The sequence below is a fragment of the Cuculus canorus genome, chromosome 28 (genome assembly GCF_017976375.1).
Source record: "Cuculus canorus isolate bCucCan1 chromosome 28, bCucCan1.pri, whole genome shotgun sequence".
Lineage (NCBI taxonomy): Eukaryota > Metazoa > Chordata > Aves > Cuculiformes > Cuculidae > Cuculus > Cuculus canorus.
In genome coordinates, this window is record NC_071428.1 from 1,126,716 (window position 1) to 1,152,911 (window position 26,196).

Below are 26,196 nucleotides of genomic sequence, written 5' to 3' on the forward strand. Positions count from 1 at the left end.
ACCTCCCGTCCGAGGACAGGCTGAGAGAGTTGGGGTTGTTCAGCCTGGAGAAGAGAAGGCTCCGAGGAGACCTCAGAGTGACCTTCCATTACCTGAAGGGGCTCCAGGAGAGCTGCGGAGGGGCTGTTCATAAAGGCTGTGGGGATGGGATGAGGGGAAATGGGGATAAACTGGAGAGGGGCAGAGTTAGACTGGACATGAGGAGGAATTTCTTCACCATGAGAGTGGGGAGACATTGGCACAGGCTGCCCAGAGCAGTGGTGGTGCCCCATCCCTGGAGGGGTTCAAGACCAGGTTGGATGGGGCTTTGGAGCCCCTGATCCAGTGGGATGTCCCTGCCCATGGCAGAGGGTTGGAACTGGATGATCTGTTGGGTCGGGTTCTGCCTCTCACGTTTCTCTGCTGATAGATGGTCTGTGAAGGGACGTCGGAGCTGCGACTCGCGCTTCTGAGCCCATAAAGGTGTGAGTGCGCCATCACAGCTCTCAAGTCATTCCTCATCCCAAAAGATCCCGGCTCCGGTAGTGTTCTGGAGGATTCCCCAGTGAGAAGAGGAGACGTAGGTTTATGGGAGTTCCTGCAAAGACCTACAGAGACACTCTTGGTCTGGAGAATCCAAGTGCAGTTATTTATGACCAGGGCAGCACTGTTAATAACCTCTTTATCCTTTTCCAAGAGGGGTTTGGAAGATGTTTTTTTAAGGATTACTGTTTGGAGGAGCTTGGTTCCCGGCTGTAGTGTTCCCTCATTGACTTCAAGCGCAGGTTATTTCCTTCTCTTCCCCAGAATGCCAACAGTTTGGGTCTCTTGAGCTGAAAGTTGGTGTTGGAGGGTTTGAGACGGGATTACGGTAAAGCCAGGGCAATTCTTCTCCATCCCAAAAGTGTTTATGGATGGAAAAGGATGCTGTCAACATCAGCTTTTGTGTTTTGCCTGAAATTAGTGTTTATCACGTGTAAATGTGAGGGCTCGGCCGCTGTCAGGTGTACAAACACCAGCCTTTGCCAGCGTCGCGGTTCCTGGTGATGTCCATCCTCCCCGGCTGTGCCAGGAAGTCCTTCCAGCTGGGAAAACTTAAACGGAAGGGAGAGGCCGCGGCGCTCGTGGTGACGGATGTCATTGGTAGAGTTGGAATCGGGAAAATTGATGGTGCTTCACCTGCACAGCGAACCGCGCGGGAGTGGCATTTATCAGAGTGCCACGTTGGGGGTCGAACAACACCGAGGAGAATGTGTTCTCCGCATGACATTTTGAAGGAATTTAAACCCCACTGCATCCTCAGCTCTTCCACAGGAGCCAAAAGCAGTGCTTTTCCAGGGGGTGCGTGGTCAGCAGCCTCCCACCACCTCTGCTGCGTCAGGGCTTCTCCCGCCCGCGCCAGCGCCGCATCGCAGAGGTCAGCGCTGAGCCAACCCTGTGCCGAGGCAGCCCACGCGTCCGGCGCCGTTCCCCTCGGAGAATCCCTGCCCACTTCCCCGGGAGCAGAATCTGTGGTCGGAGAAGGGCGCGTGTTGTTCCTCCCGGGTGGAGGCAGCGTCGTGGCGCTAAACTGAGCCAATTTGGTTTGGTTCGTTGGGATTTCACTCACAGGAACCAATTCCCGTTATTCCACTTGGGAATCGAAGCGTTGAAAAGCAGTATGAGGGTTGTTTTTTTCAGTGGGATGAGAATAGGCCATGGAAATGCGAGCTCGATCCTCTCCGGAGGAAGGGAACAACAACCCTTGGGAGTCCTTGGCGGGGCCGGCCCTGGCTGTACCCTATTGCGACCCGATTCAACCCGCTCCGGGGGCCAAATCCGATTATGTTCCTAATCCCACCTTTATCAGCTTGTTCCTCGTGCCAGGCGCGGCGCCGGGGTGATTTATCGCAGACTGAGTCGCCACTGCTGGCGGTGGGGCCCCTGCGCCGTGCCGAGGAACGGGGCGCTCCGGCCCCGTGTGTCGTAGAATCATAGAACAGCTTGGGTTGGAAGGGACCTTAAAGATCATCCAGGTCCAACCCCACTGCCATGGGCAGGGACACCTCCCACTGGATCAGGGGCTCCAAAGCCCATCCAACCTGGCCTGGAACCCCTCCAGGGATGGAGCAGCCACAACTTCCCTGGGCAACCTGTTCCAGGGCCTCCCCACCCTCATGGTGAAGAAATTCCTCCTCATGTCCAGTCTAACTCTGCCCCTCTCCAGTTTATCCCCGTTCCCCCTCGTCCCATCCCCACAGCCTTTATGAACAGCCCCTCCGCAGCTCTCCTGGAGCCCCTTCAGGTACTGGAAGGTCACTCTGAGGTCTCCTCGGAGCCTTCTCTTCTCCACAACCCCAACTCTCTCAGCCTGTCCTCGGACGGGAGGTGCTCCAGCCCTCGCAGCATCCTCGGAGCCTCCTCTGGACCCGTTCCAACAGCTCCATCTCCTTCTTCTGTTGAGGATTCCAGAACTGGCCCCAATCCTCCCGCTGAGGTCTCCCCAGAGAGGAGCAGAGGGGCAGAATCCCCTCCCTCCCTGCTGGCCGCGCTTCTCTTGATGCAGCCCAGGACACGGTTGGTTTCTGGGCTGTGAGCGCACGTTGCGGCTCCTGTCGAGCTTCTCCTCGACCAGCACCCCAAGTCCTTCTCCTCGGGGCTGCTCTCCATCCCATCATCCCCATTGTGTACTGAAACCGGGGATTGCCCCGACCCAGGGGTAGGACCTTGCCCTTGGCCTGGTTGAACCTCCTGAGGTTCTCAGAGGGGTTCAGAAATGTGGGAATTCCGATGTTTATACGGGTTCTGTACTCTGTTTCTTAATAAACTACCAGGAGCTGTGCGAGCAGCTTCCTCTGCTTTGGTCCCTGTCTGTTCTCCCAGGGCCACCCCTGTCTCCACGCTGCGCTCTGGTGGCACCTTCCCATTGTCCCATCCCACTCCCGTCCCATCCCGCGCCCCGGACAGAGCCAGAGTGCAGGAAGGACCATGGCTTTAATGTGGAATTGGACCTACACAGTAGGAGGAACCGAGCTCTGGGGCCAAGAGCTGCCGTGTCCCGCGCCCTTCCCGGTGTTCCGGGGGCTGCAGCCATCAGGGCGGCCACGGCGGCTCCCGAGGCTCCAAAGCAACCAATAAATTAGAGAGGATCCAAAGGGAAAAGCCCTGGGAGCTCAGGACATAGAGGGGGGGACATAGGGATGGGGATCCTCGCACCCCCGTGGGGAGGGAGGGGACAGGGGGACCCTCCCTGGGGGCCACAGGGACCCTTGTCACCATGGCGGGGGGCTGGGGACACGGGGACACTCCTCACCCTGGGGAGGGGGACACCTGGGGACGTGGGGACCCTTGTCACCCTGGGGAGGGGGACACCTGGGGACACGGGGACCCTCGTCACCCTGGGGAGGGGGACACGGGGACCTGAGTCTTGCCAGGGGGGAGGACATCTGGGGATATGGGGACCCCAGTGACCTGGGGAGGGGGACACCTGGGGACACGGGGACCCCAGTGACCTGGGGAGGGGGACACTTGGACTCTTGTCACCTGGGGATGGGGGCACGTGGGGACACGGGGACCCTAGTTTTGCCAGAGAGGAGGACATCTGGGGATATGGGGACCCCAGTGACCTGGGGAGGGGGACACTTGGGGACACAGGGACCCTTGTCACCCTGGGGAGGGCGACACCTGGGGACATGGGGACCCATGTCACCCTGGGGAGGGGGACACGTGGGGATGTGGGGACCCTTGTCACCTCAGGGAGGGGAACACATGGGGACCCTCTTCACCCTGGAGAGGGGGCCCTTGTCATCCTGGAGAGGGGGACACGTGGGGACATTGGGACCCTCATCACCCCAGGGAGGGGGACACCTGGAGACGTGGGGACCCTCATCACTGCACAAAGAGGGACACCTGGGGACATAGGGACCCTCATCACCCCGGGGAGGTGGACACATGGGGATGTGGGAACCTTTGTCACCCTGGGGAGGGGGACACCTGGGGACACAGGGACCCTCGTCATGCCAAGGAGAGGGACATGTGGACTCTTGTCACAGCCCAGGGGAGGCTCGGGGCTGTCCCCATGTCCCGGGGGGGGCTCATGGCCGGCCGGGGGCCGCTGGTGGCAGCAGGGGCTTGGGCAGCATGGAGGGCTTCGGGGCGAAGGCTCGCTCCATAGCGGGGGGCCGGGGTCCCCAGGGGGGCCCCCCCAACGAGTGCATGCGGGTGAGCGGCCGGGCTGTGCCAGGGGGTCCCGCGGGTCCCCCCAACGAGTGTCTCTGTGCCAGCGGGCGCCGGGGCGGTGGGGGGCTGTCGGGGGGCACATCGAACCGGCGGGGCGCCCCATCCCGGGGGGCTGCGGGGACCCCCGCGCCCGGCTGCACCCGGTTGGCGAAGGAGCTGGTGACCGGGGGGGTCAACGGCCACCCCGAGCCCCCCGATCCGTGCAGGCGCTGCAGCAGCTCCTCCAGCGCGGCCTTGGCTGGGGGGCCCGGCCCGGGGGGCTCGGGGGTGCCCAGGCGGGGGGCCAGGCCGCGCTGCGGGGTGGCCTCAGGGGTGGCGGGTGGTGGCGGGGGGTCTGGCAGCCCCCCGGGTCCCGGCAGCGTGGGGTAGAGGCGGGGGGCAGGCGGTGGGGCTGGGGGTTGCGGGATGGCGGCGGCGGGGGGCTCTGGGGCACCCTTGGGTGCTGAGGGGCGGCAGATGGCCGCCAGCAGCCCCGTGGCCACGGCGCCCAGCGCGAAGGCGCCCAGCACGCAGCCCACCAGCACCGGCACCGGCACCGCGGGCCCCGGGCCGGCCTGGCAGACCCCTGTAGGACCGGCCGTCAGCCCCACGCACGGGCACCCCAACACCCCTGGGGGCCTCCTGGGGTCTGGGGGTTCCCTCTCTGGACCCTGGGGTCCTCCCCAACCCGAGGACTCTCTCCCACCCCTGGGGTCCCCCTCATCCCTGAGGTCCCTCCTGGTCTCTGGGGTCCCCTCCCACCCCTGGCGTCCATTTCTGGTCCCTGGGGTCAACCCCTACCCCGAGGACCCTCTCCCACCCCTGAGGTCCCTTTCTGGTCCCTGGGGGCCCTTTCCCACCCCTGGAGCCCTTCCTCATCCCTTGGGGCCCCACTCCAAGTCCTTCTCTGGTTTCCAGGGTCCCTCCCGGTCTCTGGAGTATCCACCACCCCAGGGGTCCCTCCAGGTCCATGGGATCCCCCATCCTGGACCTCTCCCACCCCACAGGTCCCTCCAGGTCCATGGGATCCCTCCATCCTGGGTTCCCTCTCCCACCCCAGGGGTCCCTCCAGGTCCATGGGATCCCCATCCTGGGTTCCCTCTCCCACCCCAGGGGTCCCTCCAGGTCCATGGGATCCCCATCCTGGGTTCCCTCTCCCATTCCAGGGGTCCCTCCAGGTCCATGGGATCCCTCCATCCTGGGTTCCCTCTCCCACCCCAGGGGTCCCTCCAGGTCCATGGGATCCCCATCCTGGGTTCCCTCTCCCACCCCAGGGGTCCCTCCAGGTCCATGGGATCCCCATCCTGGGTTCCCTCTCCCACCCCAGGGGTCCCTCCAGGTCCATGGGATCCCCATCCTGGGTTCCCTCTCCCATTCCAGGGGTCCCTTCAGGTCCATGGGATCCCTCCATCCTGGGTTCCCTCTCCCACCCCACAGGTCCCTCCAGGTCCATGGGATCCCTCCATCCTGGGTTCCCTCTCCCACCCCAGGGGTCCCTCCAGGTCCATGGGTCCCTCCCTGGTCCCCAGGATCCCTCCCAGTGGGTGTCTGGGGGGCAGATGGTGTCACTGACCATGGGCCAAGTCCCCGTCCCTGTCACTGTCCCCCTCAGCTGAGGCATCTGGGAGAGCAGAGCAGAATCAGACTGGGCCACCCGAGACCCCCAGTGGCAACCAAGGCCACCCGCATCCCCAAGACCACCCACATCCTGAGGCCACTAGTGTCCCCCAAAGTCACCCATGTACCCCAAGACCACCCACATCCCTCAAGGCCACCCATGTCCCCTGATGTCCTCCACATCCTCCAGCGTCACTCATGTCCCAGGTGTCCCTCAGTGTCCCCCTGGTGCCACCTCCATCCCCTCATGACTTCATGTCCCTCAGTGTCCCCCTGGTGCCACCTTCATCCCTTCATGACCTCACATCCCCAGAAGTTCCCTCTGTGATCCTCTATCCCCAAATGTCCCCCAGGTGCCCCTGAGGCCACTGTTTTCCCCCAAAGTCACCCATGTACCCCAAGACCACCCACATCCCTCAAGGCCACCCATGTCCCCTGATGTCCTCCACATCCTCCAGCGTCACTCATGTCCCAGGTGTCCCCTAGTGTCCCTCTAGTGCCACCTCCATCCCCCCATGCCCTCATGTCCCCAGAAGTTCCCTCCGTGATGTCCCCTGATGTCCTCCACATCCTCCAGTGTCACTCATGTTCCAGGTGTCCCTCAGTGTCCCCCCGGTGCCACCTCCATCCCCTCATGCCCCCATGTCCCCAGAAGTCCCCATGTCCCAGCTCCCCCCGATGTCCCCTCGGTCCCCTCCCTTCACCTCGGCAGCTCTCGGTGATCCCAAGGGCTCCCTCCACGTCCTGCTCAAAGCCGCTCCTGGGGCACAGGGGGGACGTCACCCGCTGTCCCCAGTGTCCCCACGCCGGGGGGAAGGGTCGCAGGGGACGGGCAGGGGGCACTCACGGGAGGTCCCGCGAGAAGGGGACGCAGCCCCTGGGTGGCAGCCACACGCAGTAGGGGTCCCGCGCCGCCAGGCAGCTCCTGCGCCGGGCACAGCGGGCACACAGCTGCCCTCGCACGCCCCGCGCCCTCCTGCCCTCCCGTGCCCGGTGCCCTCGCACGCTCCCAGGCCCTTGGCACACCCCATGACCTTGCACACTCTTGCACACTCCTGTGCCCTCGCCCATCCTTCGAGCCTTGCACCCTTCCACCTCCTTGCACACTCCTGTGCCCTCGCCCATCCTTCGAGCCTTGTACCCTTCTATTTCCTTGCACACTCCCATGCCCTCACACACTCCCATGTGCTTGCACATTCCTGTGCCCTCGCACATCCTTCAAGCCTTGCACCCTTCCACCTCCTTGCACACTCCTGTACCCTTGTCATCCTTCGAGCCTTGTACCCTTCCATCTCCTTGCACACCCTCATGCCCTCGCACACTCCCATGTGCTTGCACACTCCTGTGCCCTTGCACACCCTTCGAGCCTTGCACCCTTCCATCTCCTTGCACACTCCTGTGCCCTCGCATACCCTTCAAGCCTTGCACCCTTCCATCTCCTTGCACACTCCTGTGCCCTTGCCCATCCTTCGAGCCTTGCACCCTTCCATCTCCTTGCACACTCCTGTGCCCTTGCCCATCCTTCGAGCCTTGTACCCTTCCATCTCCTTGCACACCCTCATGCCCTCGCACACTCCCATGTGCTTGCACACTCCTGTGCCCTCGCACATCCTTCGAGCCTTGTACCCTTCCATCTCCTTGCACACTCCTGTGCCCTCGCCCATCCTTCGAGCCTTGTACCCTTCCATCTCCTTGCACACTCCTGTGCCCTCACCCATCCTTCAAGCCTTGTACCCTTCCATCTCCTTGCACACTCCTGTGCCCTCACCCATCCTTCAAGCCTTGTACCCTTCCATCTCCTTGCACACCCCCATGCCCTCCCACACTCCCATGTGCTTGCACACTCCTGTGCCCTTGCACACCCTTCGAGCCTTGCACCCTTCCACCTCCTTGCACACTCCTGTGCCCTCGCACACCCTTCAAGCCTTGCACCCTTCCACCTCCTTGCACACTCCTGTGCCCTTGCCCATCCTTCGAGCCTTGTACCCTTCCATCTCCTTGCACACTCCTGTGCCCTCGCACCTTCCCAGCCCCTCGCACGGCCTTGCACGCCCGGCTCACCTGCGGCAGGTGCTGTGCTGGGCGCAGCGGCTCAGGGGCAGCCGCACCAGGCACCCGGCGAAGGCGACGTAGAGCTCCTGGCCCGGTGGGTGCAGCTCCAGCCCCAGCACCCGGCTGGCATCCCGCGGCCCCCGGCACCTGCACCCCCACAGCACCCATCATGCCCGCACCCTGCTCAGCTTCCCCGGCCCCACGGCACCCACCAGCACCCCCCAAAGTCTGCCGGCACCTACCAGCGTCCCGCAGCCCCATGGCACCCACCAGTACCCCACGGCACCCATCAGCATCCTGCAGCCCCACAGCACCCACCAGCACCCCACAGCACCCATGAACACCCCACAGCACCCACCGATACCTGCATGAGTCCATGGCACCCACCAGCTCCCTATGGCACCCACCAATGCCCCACGGCACCCATCAGCATCCTGCAGCCCCACAGCTCCCCATGGCACCCACCAGTACCCCACAGCACCCCATCAGCATCCTGCAGCCCCACAGCTCCCCATGGCACCCACCAGTACCCCATGGCACCCATCAGCACCCTGCAGCCCCACAGCACCCACCAGCGCCCTACGATACCTGCATGAGTCCGTGGCACCCACCAGCTCCCCATGGCACCCAAGCACCCCACGAGCCCCCCAGCACCCAAGGACCCTATGAGCCCCCTAGCACCCCAGGACCCCATGAGCACCCCAGAGCCCCATGAGCCCCCCAGAGCCCCACGGTGCTCAGAAATCCCCCGGCACCCAAGCACCCCATGAGTCCCCCAGCACCCCAGGACCCCATGAACCCCTCAGAGCCCTACGGAGCTCACAAGCCCCCCAGAACCCCATGAGCCCCCCAGCACCCCAGGACCCCATGAGCCCTAAAGAGCCCCACGGTGCTCACGAGCCCCCCAGCATCCAATCACCCCACAAGCCCCCAGCACCCAAGGACCCCATGAGCGCCCCAGAGCCCCATGATGCTCACAAGTGCCCCAGTACCCAAGGACCCCATGAGCCCCCCCAGAGCCCCACAGTGCTCATGAGCCCCACAGCCCCCCAGCACCCCGTGAGCACCCCAGAGCCCCACAGTGCTCATGAGCCCCACAGCCCCCCAGCACCCCATGAGCACCCCAGAGCCCCACAGTGCTCATGAGCTTCCCAGCACCCAAGCACCCCACGAGCCCCCCAGCACCCCAGGACCCCATGAGCACCCCAGAGCCCCACGGTGCTCAGAAGCCCCACAGCACCCAAGGACCCCACGAGCCCCACAGTGCTCACAAGCCCCCCCAGCACCCCATGAGTGCCCCAGAGTCCCACGGAGCTCATGAGCCCCCCAGCACCCAAGGACCCCACGAGCCCCCCAGCACCCCATGAGCCCCCCAGAGCCCCACGATGCTCATGAGCCTCCCACCAACCAAGCACCCCACAAGCCCCCAGCACCCCAGCACCCCATGAGCCTCCCCAGCACCCAAGGACCCCATAAGCCCCCCAGCACTACAGGACCCCATGAGCCCCTCAGAGCCCCACGGTGCTCACAAGCCCCCCAGCACCCAAGCACCTCATGAGTCCCCCAGCACCCAAGGACCCCATGAGCCCCCCAGCACCCCACGCGTCCCCCACTCCCAGCTCTCACCTCCCAGGGTCGAAGAGGCTGATCTCCTCCAGCAGCAGCGTCTTGGAGCCGGTGTCCCCAGTGTCCCCGGGGTCCCCAGGCTCCTGGCTGTCCCTGGGGGCTGCGGTGGCACTGGGGGGCCGGGGGCCCTCGGGAGGCCGTGTGTCCACCAGGACCTTCAGCACGCGCCCATCCTCGGCGCCCAGGAACAGCACAGTCCGGTTGCCCCCTGGTCCCACGTCCACGTCCACCGCCAACTGCGTCAGCCTGCACCCAGCGCACCCTCGCACGGGGCCTCGCACACAGCTCTGCAGCCGCTCGCACACCCTCACACCAGGGCTTTGCACACTCGTGTACCAGGGCTTTACACACTCTTGCATGGGGCCATTGCACCCTTGCACCCAGGCCTTACACACCCTCACACACCCTCGCGCCAGGGCTTTGCACACCCTCACACCAGCGCTTTGCACACCCTCACACCAGTGCTTTCCACACCCTTACACCAGTGCTTTGCACACCTCACACCAGCGCTTTGCACATCCTCACACCAGCGCTTTGCACACCTCGCACCAGTGCTTTGCACACCTCGCACCAGCGCTTTGCACACCCTTGCACCAGTGCTTTGCACATCCTTGCACCAGCACCCCCTGTCCCCACAGTGCCCCTCTGTCGCCAGTGCCCCCCGTCCCCAAAGTGCCCCACAGTGCCCCCATCCCCAGTGTCCCCCTGTCCCTCCCTGTCCCCACAGTGCCCCACAGTGCCCCCCATTCCCAGTGCCCCCCTGTACCCACAGTGTCCCCACAGTGCCCTCTGTACCCAGTGCTCCTGTCCCCCAGTGCCCCCCTGTACCCACAGTGTCCCCACAGTGCCCCCTGTACCCAGTGCTCCTGTCCCCCAGTGCCCCCCTGTACCCACCGTGACACCCCCATCCCCAGTGCCCCCCTGTCCCCATAGTGCCCCACAGTGCCCCTCATCCCCAGTGCCCCCCTGTCCCCACAGTGCCCCGCTGTCCCCCCCGTCCCCACAGTGCCCCCATCCCCAGTGTCCCCCTGTCCCCCCGTCCCCACAGTGCCCCCCATTCCCAGTGCTCCCGTCCCCCAGTGCCCCCCTGTCCCCCCCGTCCCCACAGTGCCCCCATCCCCAGTGTCCCCCTGTCCCCCCGTCCCCACAGTGCCCCCCATTCCCAGTGCCCCCATCCCCAGTGCCCCCCCATCCCCACAGTGCCCCCCATCCCCAGTGCCCCCCTGTCCCACCGTGTACCCACAGTAACCCCCATCCCATGTGCCCCCTGTCCCCTCTGTCCCCACAGTGCCCCCCATCCCCAGTGCCCTCTGTCCCCCCGTCCCCCCAGTGCCCCCATCTACCCAGTGCCCCCCTGTCCCCACAGTGCCCCCCATCCCCAGTGCCCCCTGTACCCCCAGTGCTCTCCTGTCCCCCCAGTGTCCCCCAGTGCCCCCAGTTCCCACCAGTGCCCCCCTGTCCCCTCCGTCCCCCCTTGTCCCCCCAGTGCTCTCCTGTCCCCCCAGTGCGCTCCTGGCCCCCCAGTGCCCCCCTGTCCCCCCCCCCGTCCCTACAGTGCCCCCCCATCCCCAGTGCCCCCTGTCCCCCAGTGACCCCCTGTCCCCCCAGTGTCCCCCAGTGCCCCCTGTCCCCCCCGTCCCCCCTGTTCCCCCCAGTGCCCCCCTGTCCCCACACTGTCCCTCATACCCAGTGCCCCCTGTCCCCACAGTGCCCCCCTCCCCAGTGCCCCCCTGTCCCCACACTGTCCCTCATACCCAGTGTCCCCCTGTCCCCCAGTGCCCCCCAGTGCCCCCCTGTCCCCCCAGTGCCCCCCTGTCCCCACACTGTCCCTCATACCCAGTGTCCCCCTGTCCCCCCAGTGCCCCCCAGTGCCCCCCTGTCCCCCCAGTTCCCCCCAGTGCCCCCCTGTCCCCCTGTCCCCCCAGTGCCCCCCGTGTCCCCAGCACTCACCGCGCCCCGGGGTGGGTGAAGAGGGGCCGCCGGCCGGCGGGCGCGAGGGCGCGGTGCAGCAGCGGGTGCTCTTTGGCGAAGGCCAACGTCTCGTCGGGGAACTCGGCCGAGGTGGCGATGGCGGCAGCCGATGCCATCCCAGCGCAGCAGCCGGGCCTACGGCACAGCGGCCACCGTGGGCTCACCGTGCCAGCGCCACCGTGGGGGTCCTGGGCCGCAGGATAGGGGGGGTACCTGGGTCGGGGCACCCTCTCCTCGGGCACCGGCGCCCACACCGCCCCGCGGGCCTCGGCGAAGGCCCCCTCGAAGGCGCGCTCCACGTCCGCCAGGTAGAAGGCGCAGACGGCCGAGCCGGGGATGCTGGGGTGGTGGCAGCGGGTGACACCGGCGCTGGGGACACCGCTGTCCCGTCCCACCGCTGCCAGGCTGCCTCGGGTTTGGCCGGGGCGCCTCCATGTCCTTATGGGTCCCCGTGGTGGCCCCGCACTCTGTGCTGCTGCCACTGCGTCCCCATTTCCCTTCCGACTCCATCCCCATGTCCCATCTCCTGCAGCCCCGTGTCCCTCCTGTGTCCCCATCTCCCACGTCCCCGTTGCCCCTGTCCCCATCACCCCCATGTTCCCATGTCTGTCCCTCCCGGGTCTCCATGTCCTCATCTCCAATGTCCCCAGACCTCCACCTCCTGTGTCCCCACGTCCCCACATCTCCAACCTGTGTCCCCACATCCCATGTCCCCATCTCTTGTGTCCCCATATCTCCATCCCACGTGTCCCCACATCCCACATCCCCATATCTTCATCTCCTGTGTCTCCACATCCCCATATCTCCATCTCTTGTGTCCCCATCTCCCATGTCCCCACGTCCTACCTCCCCATATCTCCATCTCTTGTGTCTCCATCTCCCATGTCTCCATATCTCCATCCCATGTGTCCACACATCCAATGTCCCCATATCCCCATCTCGTGTCCCCACATCCCAGATCCCCATATCTCCATCTCCTGTGACTCCATCTCCCACGTCTCCATATCTCCATCCCATGTGTCCACACGTTCCATGTCCCCCATATCTCCATCTCTTGTGTCCCCATCTCCCACGTCCCCATATCACCATCTGCTGTGTCCCCATCTCCCACTTCCCCATATCTCCATCTGCTGCGTCCCCACGTCCCGTGTCCCCATATTTCCATCTCTTGTGTCCCCATATCTCTATCCCATGTGTCCCCACATCCCCATATCTCCATCTCCTATGACTCCATCTCCTGCGTCCCCATATCTCCATCTCGTGTCCCCATGTCCCACATCCCCGTATCTCCATCTCTGTGTTTCCATCTCCCACGTCTCCATATTTCCATCCCATGTCCACACGTTCCATGTCCCCCGTATCTCCATCTCTTGTGTCCCCAACTCCCACGTCCCCATATCACCGTCTGCTGTGTCCCCATCTCCCATGTCCCCATATCTCCATCTCCTGTGTCTCCATCTCCCATGTCTCCATATCTCCATCCCATGTGTCCACAGGTCCCATGTCCCCATATCTCCATCTCTTGTGTACCCACGTCCCCATATCTCCATCTCTTGTGTCCCCATCTCCCACGTCCCCATATCTCCATCTCTTGTGTCCCCATCTCCCACGTCCCCATATCTCCATCTCTTGTGTCCCCATCTCCCACGTCCCCATACCTCCATCTGCTGCGTCCCCACGTCCTGTGTCCCTATATTTCCGTCTCTTGTGTCCCCATGTCCCCATATCTTCATTCCATGTGTCCCCACGTCCCACATCCCCATATCTTCATCTCCTGTATCTCCATCTCCCACATCCCCATATCTCCATCTCATGTCCCCACGTCCCACATCCCCATATCTCCATCTCTTGTGCCCCCATCTCCCATGTCTCCATATCTCCATCTGCTGCGTCCCCACAGGTCCCATGTCCCCATATCTCCATCTCTTGTGTACCCACATCCCCATATCTCCATCTCTTGTGTCCCCATCTCCCACGTCCCCATATCTCCATCTCTTGTGTTCCCATCTCCCACGTCCCCATATCTCCATCTGCTGCGTCCCCACGTCCTGTGACCCTATATTTTCATCTCTTGTGTCCCCATCTCCCATGTCCCCATATCTCCATCTCGTGTCCCCATGCCCCACATCCCCATATCTCCATCTCTTGTGTCCCCATGTCCTCATATCTCCATCTCTTGTGTACCCACATCCCCATATCTCCATCTCTTGTGCCCCCATCTCCCATGTCTCCATATCTCCATCTGCTGCGTCCCCACGTCCCATGTCCCCATATCTCCATCTCTTGTGTCCCCATGTCCTCATATCTCCATCCTTTGTGTCCCCACATCCCATGTCCCCATATCTCCATCTGCTGTGTCCCCACCTCTCCCGCCCGCATGTCCCTGCCCACGTGACCCCCTCCCCTCCAGCCCCACGTCCCCTTGGCCACCGTGTCCCCATGTCCCCGTGCCTGTTGGGTTGGGTGCCGAAGAGGGCGAGGACAGCCGGGTGCCCGTGGAGGGTGCAGGGGGGCGTCACCGCCTCCAGGACGTCGAAGTAGAACACGGTGTCACCGGGGATGGAGCAGTGCAGCCGAACCTTCAGGAACGATGTCCAGCGCCGCTCCAGCACCCGCGGGGAACCCCCCCGGTCATTGCGGCACACGCGGGCCACCCGGGCCACCAGCACCTGCGCCAGCACCCATGGGTGTCAGCACCCAGGGACCCACGGGCATCGGCACCCGTGGACACATAGGAATCGGCACATGGGCACCCATGGGTGTCAGCACCCAGGGACCCACAGGCATCGGCACCCATGGACACACAGGCATCGGCACATGGGCACCCATGGGTGTCAGCACCCACAGACCTGCAGGCACCAGCACCCATGGACACATAAGCATCAGCACATGGGCACCCATGGGTGTCAGCACCCAGGGAGCCACGGGCATTGGCACCCATGGACACACAGGAATCGGCACATGGGCACCCATGGGTGTCAGCACCCAGGGAGCCACAGGCATTGGCACCCATGGACACACAGGCATCGGCACATGGGCACCCATGGGTGTCAGCACCCAGGGAGCCACAGGCATTGGCACCCATGGACAGACAGGAATCGGCACATGGGCACCCATGGGTGTCAGCACCCAGGGAGCCACAGGCATTGGCACCCATGGACACACAGGCATCGGCACATGGGCACCCATGGGTGTCAGCACCCACAGACCTGTGGGCACCAGCACCCATGGACACACAGGCATTGGCACACAAGCAATCATTGGTGCCAGCACCCAGGGATCAAGGGACATTGGCACATGGGCACCCATGGGTGTCAGCAGCCAGGCACCCATGGGAACAGGGCACCCATGGACACCGGCACCCATGGACACACAGGCATCAACACACAGGCACCCATGGGTGTCAGCAGCCGGGCACCTGCAGGCACCGGCACCCATGGACACAGGCATTGGCAAATGGGCACCCATGGGTGTCAGCAGCCAGGGACCCGCGGGTGCCAGCACCCATGGATATATGGGCATCGGTACATGGGCACCCATGGGTGCCAGCAGCCACGGACCCAAGGATATCAGCACATGGGCACCCATGGGTGCCAGCAGCCACGAACCCAGGGATATCGTCCCACGGGCACCCATGGGTGCCAGCAGCCACGGATCCAGGGAAATCAGCACATGGGCACCCATGGGTGCCAGCAGCCATGGACCCAGGGATATCAGCACACAGGCACCCATGGGTGCCAGCAGCCACGGACCCAGGGATATCGGCACCCATGGACACACAGGCATCAGCACACGGGCACCCATGGGTGTCAGCACCCAGGGACCAAGCGGCATCAGCAGACAGGCACCCATGGATGCCAGCAGCCATGGACCCAGGGATATCGGCACATGGGCACCCATGGGTGCCAGCAGCCACGGACCCAGGGATATCGGCACATGGGCACCCATGGGTGCCAGCAGCCACGGACCCAGGGATATCGGCACATGGGCACCCATGGGTGCCAGCAGCCATGGAGCCAGGGATATCGGCACATGGGCACCCATGGGTGTTGGCACCCAGGAACCTGCAGGCATCCGCTCCCACAGCGCCAGGGGCACTGCCCAGGGGGGTACCCGCAGGCAGCAGCCCCCCCCGTTTCCCCCCCGTGCCCCCCCCCGTGCCCACCTTGCCCAGAGCGCTGAGCTCCACCGCCACCTCCCTGAAGAAGAAATAGACGTGGGGGCCATAGGGCAGCGCCTGCACAAAGTGGGGTTCTGGGGGGACCGGGGAGGGGGGGAGGTGTCAGCCCTGTATCCGCTGCCCTTCCCTACCCTCCCCCCCCAGCCTGAAACCCAGCCGGGTCCCCCCAGCCCCCCAGTACCCTGAGCCACACACCCCCTCGGACAACCCCAGAGCCCCGACAGCTGCACCCCCACTGCACCCCAACCCCTCTACCTGCCCCCATCACACCCCCAGCCTGTAACCCCCCCCAATCTTCATCCCCCCTCCCTGTAGCCCTCTTTCTGCCCCCCATCCCCATATCCTGCCTCCCAGTACCCCCCTTCCTGCACCAGAGCCCCCCATCTCTGCACCCCCATACCCCCAACTCCCCCCTCCCTGTACCCCTCTTTCTGCCCCCTATCCCCGCAACCCTCACCCCATTCCCATCCCCCCGGTACCCCCTTTTTGCCCCCATCACCCTCCATCCCAGTACCCCCAAATCCCCTCTCCCAGTACCCCCCTTCCTGCCCCCACCACCCCCTAATCTCTGCACCCCCCAGCGCCCCCAGCACCCCCCTTCCTGCCCCATATCCCCCATCTCTGCACCCCCCCATACCTCCAACTCCCCCTTTCCTGTACTCCTCTTCCCGCCCCCCATTCCCCCCCCCCCCAATCCCCTCACCACCACCACCCCCCATCCACCTGTACCCCCCACCCCCCTAATCTCGGGGTACCCTGGAGCCACCGAGAGCTGTATTTGAGGGTGCGCAGGGGGGGTCGCCCGGGGCTGAGGCTGCGATAAATCACGGGGTCACTCGCCTGGAAATCGGCCACTGTGGCTGAGTAGAGGCTGTTGTCTGGGGGAGGGGGGGCAAAGCATCAGCCCTGTGTCCCCCCCACCCCATGGTGACCCCCCTGTCCCCCCCAAATCCAGCACCCACCGACAAAGAGGGCGACGACGCTCTGCTTGGCATCGAAGGGGCAGCGGGCCTGTCCGCTCAGCTCCTCGCCCTCCTGCGCCAGGCTGCTCACCTTGGGGGGGGGGGGAAGAGATGTGAGACCCCCCCCCAAAACTCATTACAGCCCCCCCCAACACCCCAACACTGCCCCCGTCTTCCTGAGTTGCTGCTGAGAACCCCCCAACTCATCACACCTTCGGGTGTTGCCGCAAAGAACTCCACAGTGAGGGCTGAGCCCCCCCAACTCATCACACCCCCTGTGACCCCCAATAAGAGCTGAGCCCCCCCAACTCATCACACTCCTTTTGCCCCCACAAGAAGGGCTGAGCCCCCACCAACTCATCACACCCCCTGTGCCCCCCAACAAGGGCTGAGCCCCCCCCTACTGTGCCCCCCCACACGAGCTGAGCCCCCCCAACTCATCACACCCCCTGTGCCCCCAACAAGGGCTCAGCCCCCCCAACTCATCACACCCCCTGTGCCCCTCAATAAGAGCTGAGCCCCCCAACTAATCACACCCCCAGTGCCCCTCAACACAAGCTGAGCCCCCCCAACTCATCACACCCTCTGTGTCCCCCAACACGGGCTGAGCCCTCCCCAACTCATCACACCCCCCGTGCCCCCAACACGGGCTGAGCCCTCCCCAACTCATCACACCCCCCGTGCCCCCAACAAGGGCTGAGCCCCCACCAACTCATCACACCCCCCGTGCCCCCTAACACGAGCTGAGCCCCCACCAACTCATCACACCCCCCGTGCCCCCTAACACGAGCTGAGCCCCCACCAACTCATCACACCCCCTGTGCCCCCCATTAAGAGCTGATCCCCCCCAACTCATCACACCCCGTGTGCCCCCAACAAGGGCTCAGCCCCCCAACTCATCACACCCCCTGTGCCCCCCATTAAGAGCTGATCCCCCCCAACTCATCACACCCCGTGTGCCCCCAACAAGGGCTGAGCCCCCCAACTCATCACACCCCCTGTGCCCCACAATAAGAGCTGAGCCCCCCCCAACTCATCACACCCCGTGTGCCCCCAACAAGGCCTGAGCCCCCCAACTCATCACACCCCCTGTGCCCCCCATTAAGAGCTGAGCTCCCCCAACTCATCACACCCCCTGTGCCCCCCAATAAGAGCTGAGCCCCCCAACTCATCACACCCCGTGTGACCCCCAAGAAGAGCTGAGCCCCCACCAATTCATCATACCCCCTGTGCCCCCCAACAAGGGCTGAGCCCCCCCCTACTGTGCCCCCCCACACGAGCTGAGCCCCCCCAACTCATCACACCCCCTGTGCCCCCAACAAGGGCTCAGCCCCCCCAACTCATCACACCCCCTGTGCCCCCCAATAAGAGCTGAGGCCCCCCCAACTCATCACACCCTCTGTGCCCCCCAACACGAGCTGAGCCCCCACCAACTCATCCCACCCCCCGTGCCCCCCAACAAGGGCTGAGCCCCCACCTGGATGGTTCTGCAGACGGGGCTGAAGGCGTTGGTGCCGCAGGCCAGGAGGGTGCGAGCGTCGCGGGGTACCAGCACCCTGATATAGTTGTGGCACTCATCCTGCCGGGAGGGATATGGGGGGGACATAGTGGGGGGCCCCCCACCATCCCCATCCCCCTCTGCCCTCAGCCCCCTGTTTGCCCCACACCCTCTACCCAGCACTTCTGCACCCCCATATTGTGTCCCTGCACCCCCATTCCATGCACCCCACTCACCCCATATCCCTACACTCCCCGTACCCCCCACCCCTGGCACACCCCCCCCCGCACCCCGATACCCCACGCCCCAAATCCCAACACCCCAATACACCCCCACTATTGTCCCGCACCCCAATAATTTGCACCCCAATGCCTCTTGCCCCACACCCCAACACCCCGCACCCCAATAACCCACACCCCAATACCCCCCACACTGACACACAGCACCCCAATACCTCACACTGCATCCTCCAAACCCCCATATTCCAACGCCCTGCACCCCAATACCCTGCACCCCAATGTCATGCACCTCAATAACACACATGCCAATACCCCCCACGCACTGATACCCTGCACCCCAATACCCTGCACCCCAATATCTCACATCCCAATGCCTTTCACCCCAATACCTCATGCCCCACACCCCAACACCCCATAATCCAATACCCTGTACCCCAATGCCCTGCACCCCAATACCTCACACTCCCTGCACCTATACCCTGCATCCCAATATCTTCACCCCAGTAACCTGCACTCCAATATCCCGCATCCCAATACCCCGCACCCCAAATTCCAATGCCCTGCACCCCAATACCTCACACCCCACACCCCAATACTCCAATGCCTTGCACCCCAATACCCTGCATCCCAATATCCCACATCCCAATGCCCTGCACCCCAATACTCTGTACAACAACACCCCACAGCCCAATGCCCCTCACCCCAATACCCTGCACCCCAATATCCCACATCCCAATGCCCTGTACCCCAATACCCCATATTCCAATGCCTCGCACCCCAATAACCCACAGCCCAATGCCCCCACTGCAATACCCTGCACCCCAATATTCCACATCCCAATGCCCTGTACCCCAATACCTCACACCCCACACCCCAATACCCCATACTCCAATGCCTTGCACCCCGATACCCCCCACCCCAATACCCTGCACCCAGTATCCCACATCCCAATGCCTCGCACCCCAGTATCCCACATCCCAATGCCCAGCACCCCAATACCCTGTGCAACAATACCCCACAGCCCAATGCCCCCACCCCAATATTCTGCACCCCAATATCCCACATCCCAATGCCCTGTACCCCAATACCCCATACTCCAATGCCTTGCACCCCAATACCCCGCATCCCAATACCCGCACCCCAATATCCCACATCCCAATGCCCTGCATCCCAATACCCCATGCACCAATACCCCACAGCCCAATGCCCCCCACCCCAATACCCTGCACCCCAATACCTCACATCCCAATGCCCTGTACCCCAATACCTCACACCCCACAACCCAATACCCCATACTCCAATGCCTTGCACCCCAATACCCCGCACCCCCAATACAACTGTGCAACAATACTGTGCAACAACACCCCACAGCCCAATGCCCCTCACCCCAATACCTTGCACCCCAATATTCCACATCCCAATGCCCTGTACCCCAATACCACATACTCCAATGCCTCGCACCCCAATACCCCCACCCCAATATCCTGCACCCCAATATCCCACATCCCAATGCCCTGCACCCCAACACCCCCACCCCAATACCCCATACTCCAATGCCTTGCACCCCAATATCCTGCACCCCAATATCCCGCACCCCATACCTGTTGGCGTCCACGTAGGGCGCAGCTGCCCCTGTCGCGTGGCTCCCACGTCAGGTGCTGCGGGCGAGAGGGGGGTGGGCACAGGCACCCCCAGTTTGCCCCCCCCGCGAGCACCCCCAGTTCCCCCCCCACCCCCGGGTCCCCCCTTACCCGCTGGGGGCGCAGAGGCCCCGTCGTGCCCAGCTCGAAGGCGAAGATGTGATCCCTGCGGAGGGGAGTGTGTGAGGGACACGGGGACACACGAGGGACACGGGGACACGTGGGGGCATGGGGACATGCAAAGGACATGGGGACAGGTGAGGGACATGGGGACAGGTGAGAGGACACACGAGGGGACACAGACATGTGAGGGACATGGGGACATGCGAGGGGACACGCGAGGGGACACAGGGACACATGAGGGGACACGGACATGCCCAAGCCCAGATGAGCATGCACAGGTGAACATGCTTGAGCCCAGGTGAGCGTGCACAGACCCAAGTGAACACGCACAAGCCCAGGTAAGTGTGTCTGAGCCCAGGTGAGTGTGCATGGACCCAGGTGAATGTGCACAAGCCCAGGTGAGCGTGCCCAAGCCCAGGTGAGCGTGCACAGACCCAAGTGCACATGCACAAGCCCAGGTGAGCGTGCACAGGTGAACATACACAAGCCCAGGTGAGCGTGCCCAAGCTCAGGTGAGCATGCACAAGCCCAGGTGAGTGTGCCCGAGCCCCGGTGAATGTGCACAAGCCCAGGTGAGCGTGCACAGACCCAAGTGAACATGCACAAGCCCAGGTGAGCGTGCACAGGTGAACATGCACAAGCCCAGGTGAGCGTGCCCAAGCCCAGGTGAGCATGCACAAGCCCAGGTGAGTGTGCCCGAGCCCCGGTGAATGTGCACAAGCCCAGGTGAGCGTGCACAGACCCAAGTGAACATGCATAAGCCCAGGTGAGCGTGCCCGAGCCCAGGTGAGCGTGCACAGACCCAAGTGCACATGCACAAGCCCAGGTGAGCGTGCCCGAGCCCAGGTGAGCGTGCACAGACCCAAGTGCACATGCACAAACCCAGGTGAGTGTGCGCAAGCCCAGGTGAACATCCACAAGCCCAGGTAAGCGTGCCCAAGCCCAGGTGAGTGTGCACAGACCCAGGTGAGTGAGCACAAGCCCAAGTGAGCATGCACAGGTGAACACGCTTGAGCCCAGGTGAGCGTGCAAAGGTGAACATGCACAAGCCCGAGTGAGCGTGTACGGAGCCAGGTGAACAAGCACAACTCCAGGTAAGTGTGCACAAGCCCAGGTGAGTGTGCACAAGCAGAGGTGAGCATGCACAGACCCAGGTGAGCGTGCACGAGCCCACGTGAGTAAGTACAAGCCCAGGTGAGCGTGCACGAGCCTGGGTGAGTGTGCACGGACCCAGGTGAACATGCACAAGCCCTGGTAACTGTGGTAACTGTGCCCATGCCCGGGTGAGCATGCACAAGCCCGGGTGAGTGTGCACAGACCCAAGTGAACATGCATGAGCCCAGGTGAGTGTGCACGAGCCCAGGTGAGCATGCACAAGCCCAGGTGAGCATGCACAAGCCCAGGTGAGCGTGCACAAGCCCAGGTGAGCGTGCACAGACCCAAGTGCACATGCATGAGCCCAGGTGAGTGTGCCTGAGCCCCGGTGAATGTGCACAAACCCAGGTGAGTGTGTGCAAGCCCAGGTGAACATCTACAAGCCCAGGTAAGCGTGCACACATGAGCATGCACAAGCCCAGGTGAGTGTGCACAGACCCAGGTGAGCGTGCACAGGTGAACATGCACAAGCCCAGGCGAGCGTGGATGAGCCCAGGTGAGCGTGCACAGACCCGGATGAGCGTGCACAGACCCGGGTGAGCGTGCCCGAGCGGGGGTGCCCCCCCCCCCCCACCTGGCCGCCAGCAGCAGAGCGCCGTCGATGCGCACCATGCGCTGGAAGCCCAGTCCGGTGCCGTTGCTGCCGAAGCCGCCGAACCGCGGGAGAGCGGCGGTGCCTGGAGGGGGGGGAAAGGGGGGGAGTGTCATGGGTCAGGGTGTCCCCCCGGGGGGTGTCAGTGTGTGCGTCCCCCTCCCCGGTCCCCGCTCACCTGACAGCCCCACCGCGCTGAGCGCCCGCGGCGCCCCCGGGAACGCCTGCGCCCCCCCCGCCAGCAGCAGCAGCAGCAGCGCCAGCAGCGCCCCGGCCGGCATCGCCCTGCGGGGAAACTGAGGCACGGGGCGAGGGTGGCACCCGCGGACCTTCCCCCCTCCTCCCAGGTGTCCTCCCAGGGACACCAGCGCCCCTCCCAGTGCCCCCCCCAGTGTGCCCTGTGCCCCTCCCAGTGTCCCTCCCAGTGCACCCTGTGTCCCTCCCAGTGTGCCCAGTGCCCCCCCAGTGCCCCCCCAGTGCACCCTGTGTCCCTCCCAGTGTGCCCAGTGCCCCTCCAGTGCCCCCCCAGTACACCCAGTGTGTCTCCCAGTGCACCCAGTGGGCCCCCAGTGTACCCAGTGCACCTCCCAGTGCACCAAGTACACCTCCCAGTGCCCCCCCAGTGTGCCCAGTGTCCCTCCCAGTGCGCCCAGTGCCCCTCCAGTGTGCCCAGTGTCCCTCCCAGTGCAACCAGTGCCCCTCCCAGTGCCCCCCAGTACATCCAGTGCACCTCCCAGTGCCCCCCCAGTGTGCCCAGTGTCCCTCCCAGTGTGACCAGTGCTCCACCACTACACCCAGTGCACCTCCCAGTACACCCAGTGCCCTCCCAGTTTGACCAGTGCCCCCTCAGTACATTCAATGCTCCCCCCCCGGTTGGCCCAGTGTGCCCAGTGCTCCCCCAGTGTGCCCAGTACCCCTCCCAGTGCCCTCCCAGTACACCCAGTGCCCCCCCAGGCGATAGTCCCCCCTCTCCAGTGTGCCCAGCACCCTTCCCAGTGCCACCAGTGTCCCCCCAGTACAACCAGTGCTCTTCCCAGTGCACCCAGTGCCCCTCCCAGTACCCCCCCAGTACACCCAGTATACCTCCCAGGGCACCCCACTGGCCGCCCCAGTGTGTCCAGTGCCCCTCCCAGTGCACCCAGTGCCCCCCAGTACAACCAGTACCCCCCCCAGCATCCCCAAACCATCCCCCAAACACCCCTAAAGACCTTCACAGCACTCAAAACACCCCAATTCATCCTCACAGCACCCCAAAAACCAACTTCACAGCCCCCCAACACCCCCACCTACAGCCTCACAGCACCCCAAAACCATACAGCACCCCAACATCTGCACAGCACCCCAAATCCCTCCAACACATCCCTACTCCACCTTCATGGCACCCCTAAACATCCTTACAATTACTCAAGTACCCCCCAGCACCCCAAAACACCCCCAAACCAACCCTAAATACCTTCAGAGCACCCCAACCCCCCCAAAACACCCCCAAAACACCCCTAAACTGTCCCCAAACACCTCTAAACACCTTCAGAGCACCCCATACACCCCAAAACCACCCAAAGCACCCCAAAAGCACCCCCAAAGCACCCCTAAACAACCCCCAGCACCCCCCGACACCCTTGCAGCACCCCTAAACACCGTCACAACTACTGAAGTACCCCCCCAGCACCCCAAAACACCCCAAAGCCGCCCCCCAAAAAACCTGAACACCTCCACAGCAGCCCTAAACACCCCAAAACACCCCCAAAACACCCCTAAAACACCCCTAAGCACGCCCAGCACCCCAAAGCACCCTCGCTGCACCCCTAAACACTCACAACTCCTCAAATACCCCACAGCACCCCAAAACACCCCAAAACTACCACTAAACATTCCCCAGCACCCCAAAACACCTTCGCAGAACCCCTACACACCCTCACAACTACACAAGTACCTCCCCAGCACCCTGAAACACCCCAAAACCACTCCAAACCACCCCTAAACACCTTCAGAGCACCCCAAAACACCCCTAAACCACCCCTAAACACCCCTAAACACCTTCGGAGCACCCCTAAACACTCCAAAACCACCCCTAAACACCTCCCAGCACCCCAAAACACCCCAAAACCACAGCAAACCACCCCAAACACCCTCACAGCACCCCAAAACCAGCCTTAAACACCTCTCAGCACCCCCAAAGTAGCCCTAAACACCCCAAAACACCTTTGCAGCACCCCAAAACACCCCCAAACACCTTCAGAGCACCCCAAACCACCCCGAAACCACCCCGAAACACTCCTAAACACCTTCAGAGTACCTCAAAACACCCGTAAACCACCCCTAAGCACCCCTAAACACCTTCAGAGCACCCCTAAACACCCCAGAACACTCCAAAACCATCCTTAAACACCTCCCAGCACTTCAAAACACCCCAAATCCACCCCAAACTACCCCTAAACACCCTCACAGCACCCCAAAACCACCCCTAAACACCTCAAAACCACCCCCAAAATAGCCCTAAACACCCCAAAACACCTTCGCAGCACCCCAAAACACCCCCAAACACCTTCAGAGCACCGCAAACCACCCCGAAAACACTCCTAAACACTCCTAAACACCTTCAGAGTACCTCAAAACACTCGTAAACCACCCCTAAGTACCCCTAAACACCTTCAGAGCACCCCAAACCACCCTGAAACCACCCCAAAATACTCCTAAAAACCTTCAGAGTACCCCCAAAAATATCCTAAACCACCCCAAACCACCCCTAAACACCTTCAGAGCACCCCTAAACACCCCAGAACACTCCAAAACCATCCTTAAACACCTCCCAGCACTTCAAAACACCCCAAATCCACCCCAAACTACCCCTAAACACCCTCACAGCACCCCAAAACCACTCCAAACTACCCTTAAACACCTCCCAGCACCCCAAAACCACCCCAAACCACCTCAAAACCACCCCAAAGCAGCCCTAAACACCCCAAAACACCTTCGCAGCACCCCCAAAACGCCCCCGAACACCCACGAACCTCTCGCCCCCCCCCCCCCCCCCGGTACCGCTTGCGCTCCCCGAACGCTCCGGAGCGGCTCCGAACGGCTCCGAGCGGCTCCGCCCCGGAACGGGGCCGGAGGGGGGGGGAGAGGGGGGGGGGCGGGACTGGGGACCCCCGGGGACACCCCCCCCCCCCACTCTATAGATAGTCGTTAATCTGCGGTAATGAGATGAGCCTCATTAGCCGGGGGGGGGCTGCTCGCGCAGGCGTGGGGAAAGGGAAGGGGGGTACGCGGGGGGAAACTGAGGCACGAGGGCAGCGGGGGGTGCGCCCAGTGCTCCCAGTCCCCCCCTCCCAGTACACCCATCCCTACACACCCAGTGCACCCAGTACTCCCTCCCAGTGCGCCTGGTAACCCCTCCCAGTGTGCCCAGTGCACCCATCCCAGTGCTCCCAGTACCCCACCGGTGCTCCCATCCCTGCGCACCCATCCTCGTGGTCCCAGCGCCCCCTCCCAGTGCTCCCAGTAGCCCCCTCCCAGTACTCCCATGCCTGTGCACCCAGTGCTCCCTCCCAGTGCGCCTGGTACCCCTCCCAGTGCTCCCAGTGCTCCCACCAGTGCTCCCATCTCTGCGTACCCATCCCAGTGCTCCCAGTAGCCCCTTCCAGTACTCCCATCCCTGCTCACCGAGTGCTCCCACTGCTCTCAGTCCCCCCTCCCAGTGCTCCCAGTGCTCTCATCCCAGTGTCCCCAGTGCTCCCATCCCAGTGCGCAAGGCGGAGGGGGGGGAGGGAAGGGGGGACTTTGGGGAGAGCCCGGAGGGTTTGGGGGTTCCCGGGGGGTCCCGGGGGTGCCGAGGTCCCAGGTCGCGGGTGCAGGGCGACACCTGGTGGCACCTCCCGGAGCAGCACCGGGAGCGCGGGGGGACCGGGGCGGGGGGGGAACCCGAGGGGTGACAGCACCCCCGGGGACAGGACCGAGTCCCCAGGGGGGTGACAGTGTCCCCGAGGAGGTCACCATGTCCTCAGGACTGTGACCATGTCCCTGGGGGGGCAATCACATCCCCAAAGGGGTATCCATGTCCCCAGGGGGTGACAGTACCCCCAAGGGGGTGTCCATGTCCCCAGGGTGTGACAGTACCCCCAAGAGGATGTCCATGTCCCCAGGGGGTGACAGTGTCCCCAAGAGGATGTCCATGTCCCCAGGGGGTCACAGTGTCCCCAGGGGGTGACAGTACCCCCAAGGGGGTGTCTATGTCCCCAGGGGGTGACAGTGTCCCCAGGGGGTGACAGTACCCCCAAGGGGGTGTCCGTGTCCCCAGGGGGGTGACAATGTCCCCAGGGGGTGTCAGTACCCCCAAGGGGGTGTCCGTTTCCCCAGGGGGGTGAC

General features: G+C 63.6%; 1 protein-coding gene across 1 annotated transcript; it reads right to left on the reverse strand.

The window, feature by feature from the left end:
• Positions 1 to 2,937: 2,937 nt before the first annotated feature.
• On the reverse strand, positions 2,938 to 24,931 carry SEMA6C (semaphorin 6C). Its single transcript, XM_054050941.1, has 18 exons — positions 24,871 to 24,931; positions 22,010 to 22,127; positions 21,814 to 21,916; positions 20,073 to 20,127; positions 19,923 to 19,979; positions 18,062 to 18,163; positions 16,585 to 16,675; positions 16,378 to 16,500; positions 15,608 to 15,696; positions 13,894 to 14,111; positions 11,656 to 11,781; positions 11,422 to 11,577; positions 9,472 to 9,717; positions 7,855 to 7,992; positions 6,641 to 6,718; positions 6,498 to 6,553; positions 5,750 to 5,797; positions 2,938 to 4,762 (listed from the first exon to the last, which is right to left on the reverse strand). Exons 2-18 carry the CDS (start codon positions 22,110 to 22,112, stop codon positions 4,053 to 4,055), a joined length of 2,499 nt encoding a protein of 832 aa, XP_053906916.1. The 5' UTR covers positions 22,113 to 22,127; positions 24,871 to 24,931; the 3' UTR covers positions 2,938 to 4,052.
• Between the last annotated feature and the right edge of the window lie 1,265 nt (positions 24,932 to 26,196).

Excerpts from the sequence above, each read along its gene's own strand:
- SEMA6C (XM_054050941.1), bottom strand. The coding sequence starts at position 22,112 with ATGCCGGCCGGGGCGCTGCTGGCGCTGCTGCTGCTGCTGCTGGCGGGG. Across the intron at positions 21,917-22,009 it reads CAGCGCGGTGGGGCTGTCAG|GCACCGCCGCTCTCCCGCGG; the intron begins GTGAGCGGGGAC and ends CCCCCCCTCCAG. Across the intron at positions 16,676-18,061 it reads CCGTCTGCAGAACCATCCAG|GTGAGCAGCCTGGCGCAGGA; the intron begins GTGGGGGCTCAG and ends CCCCCCCCCAAG.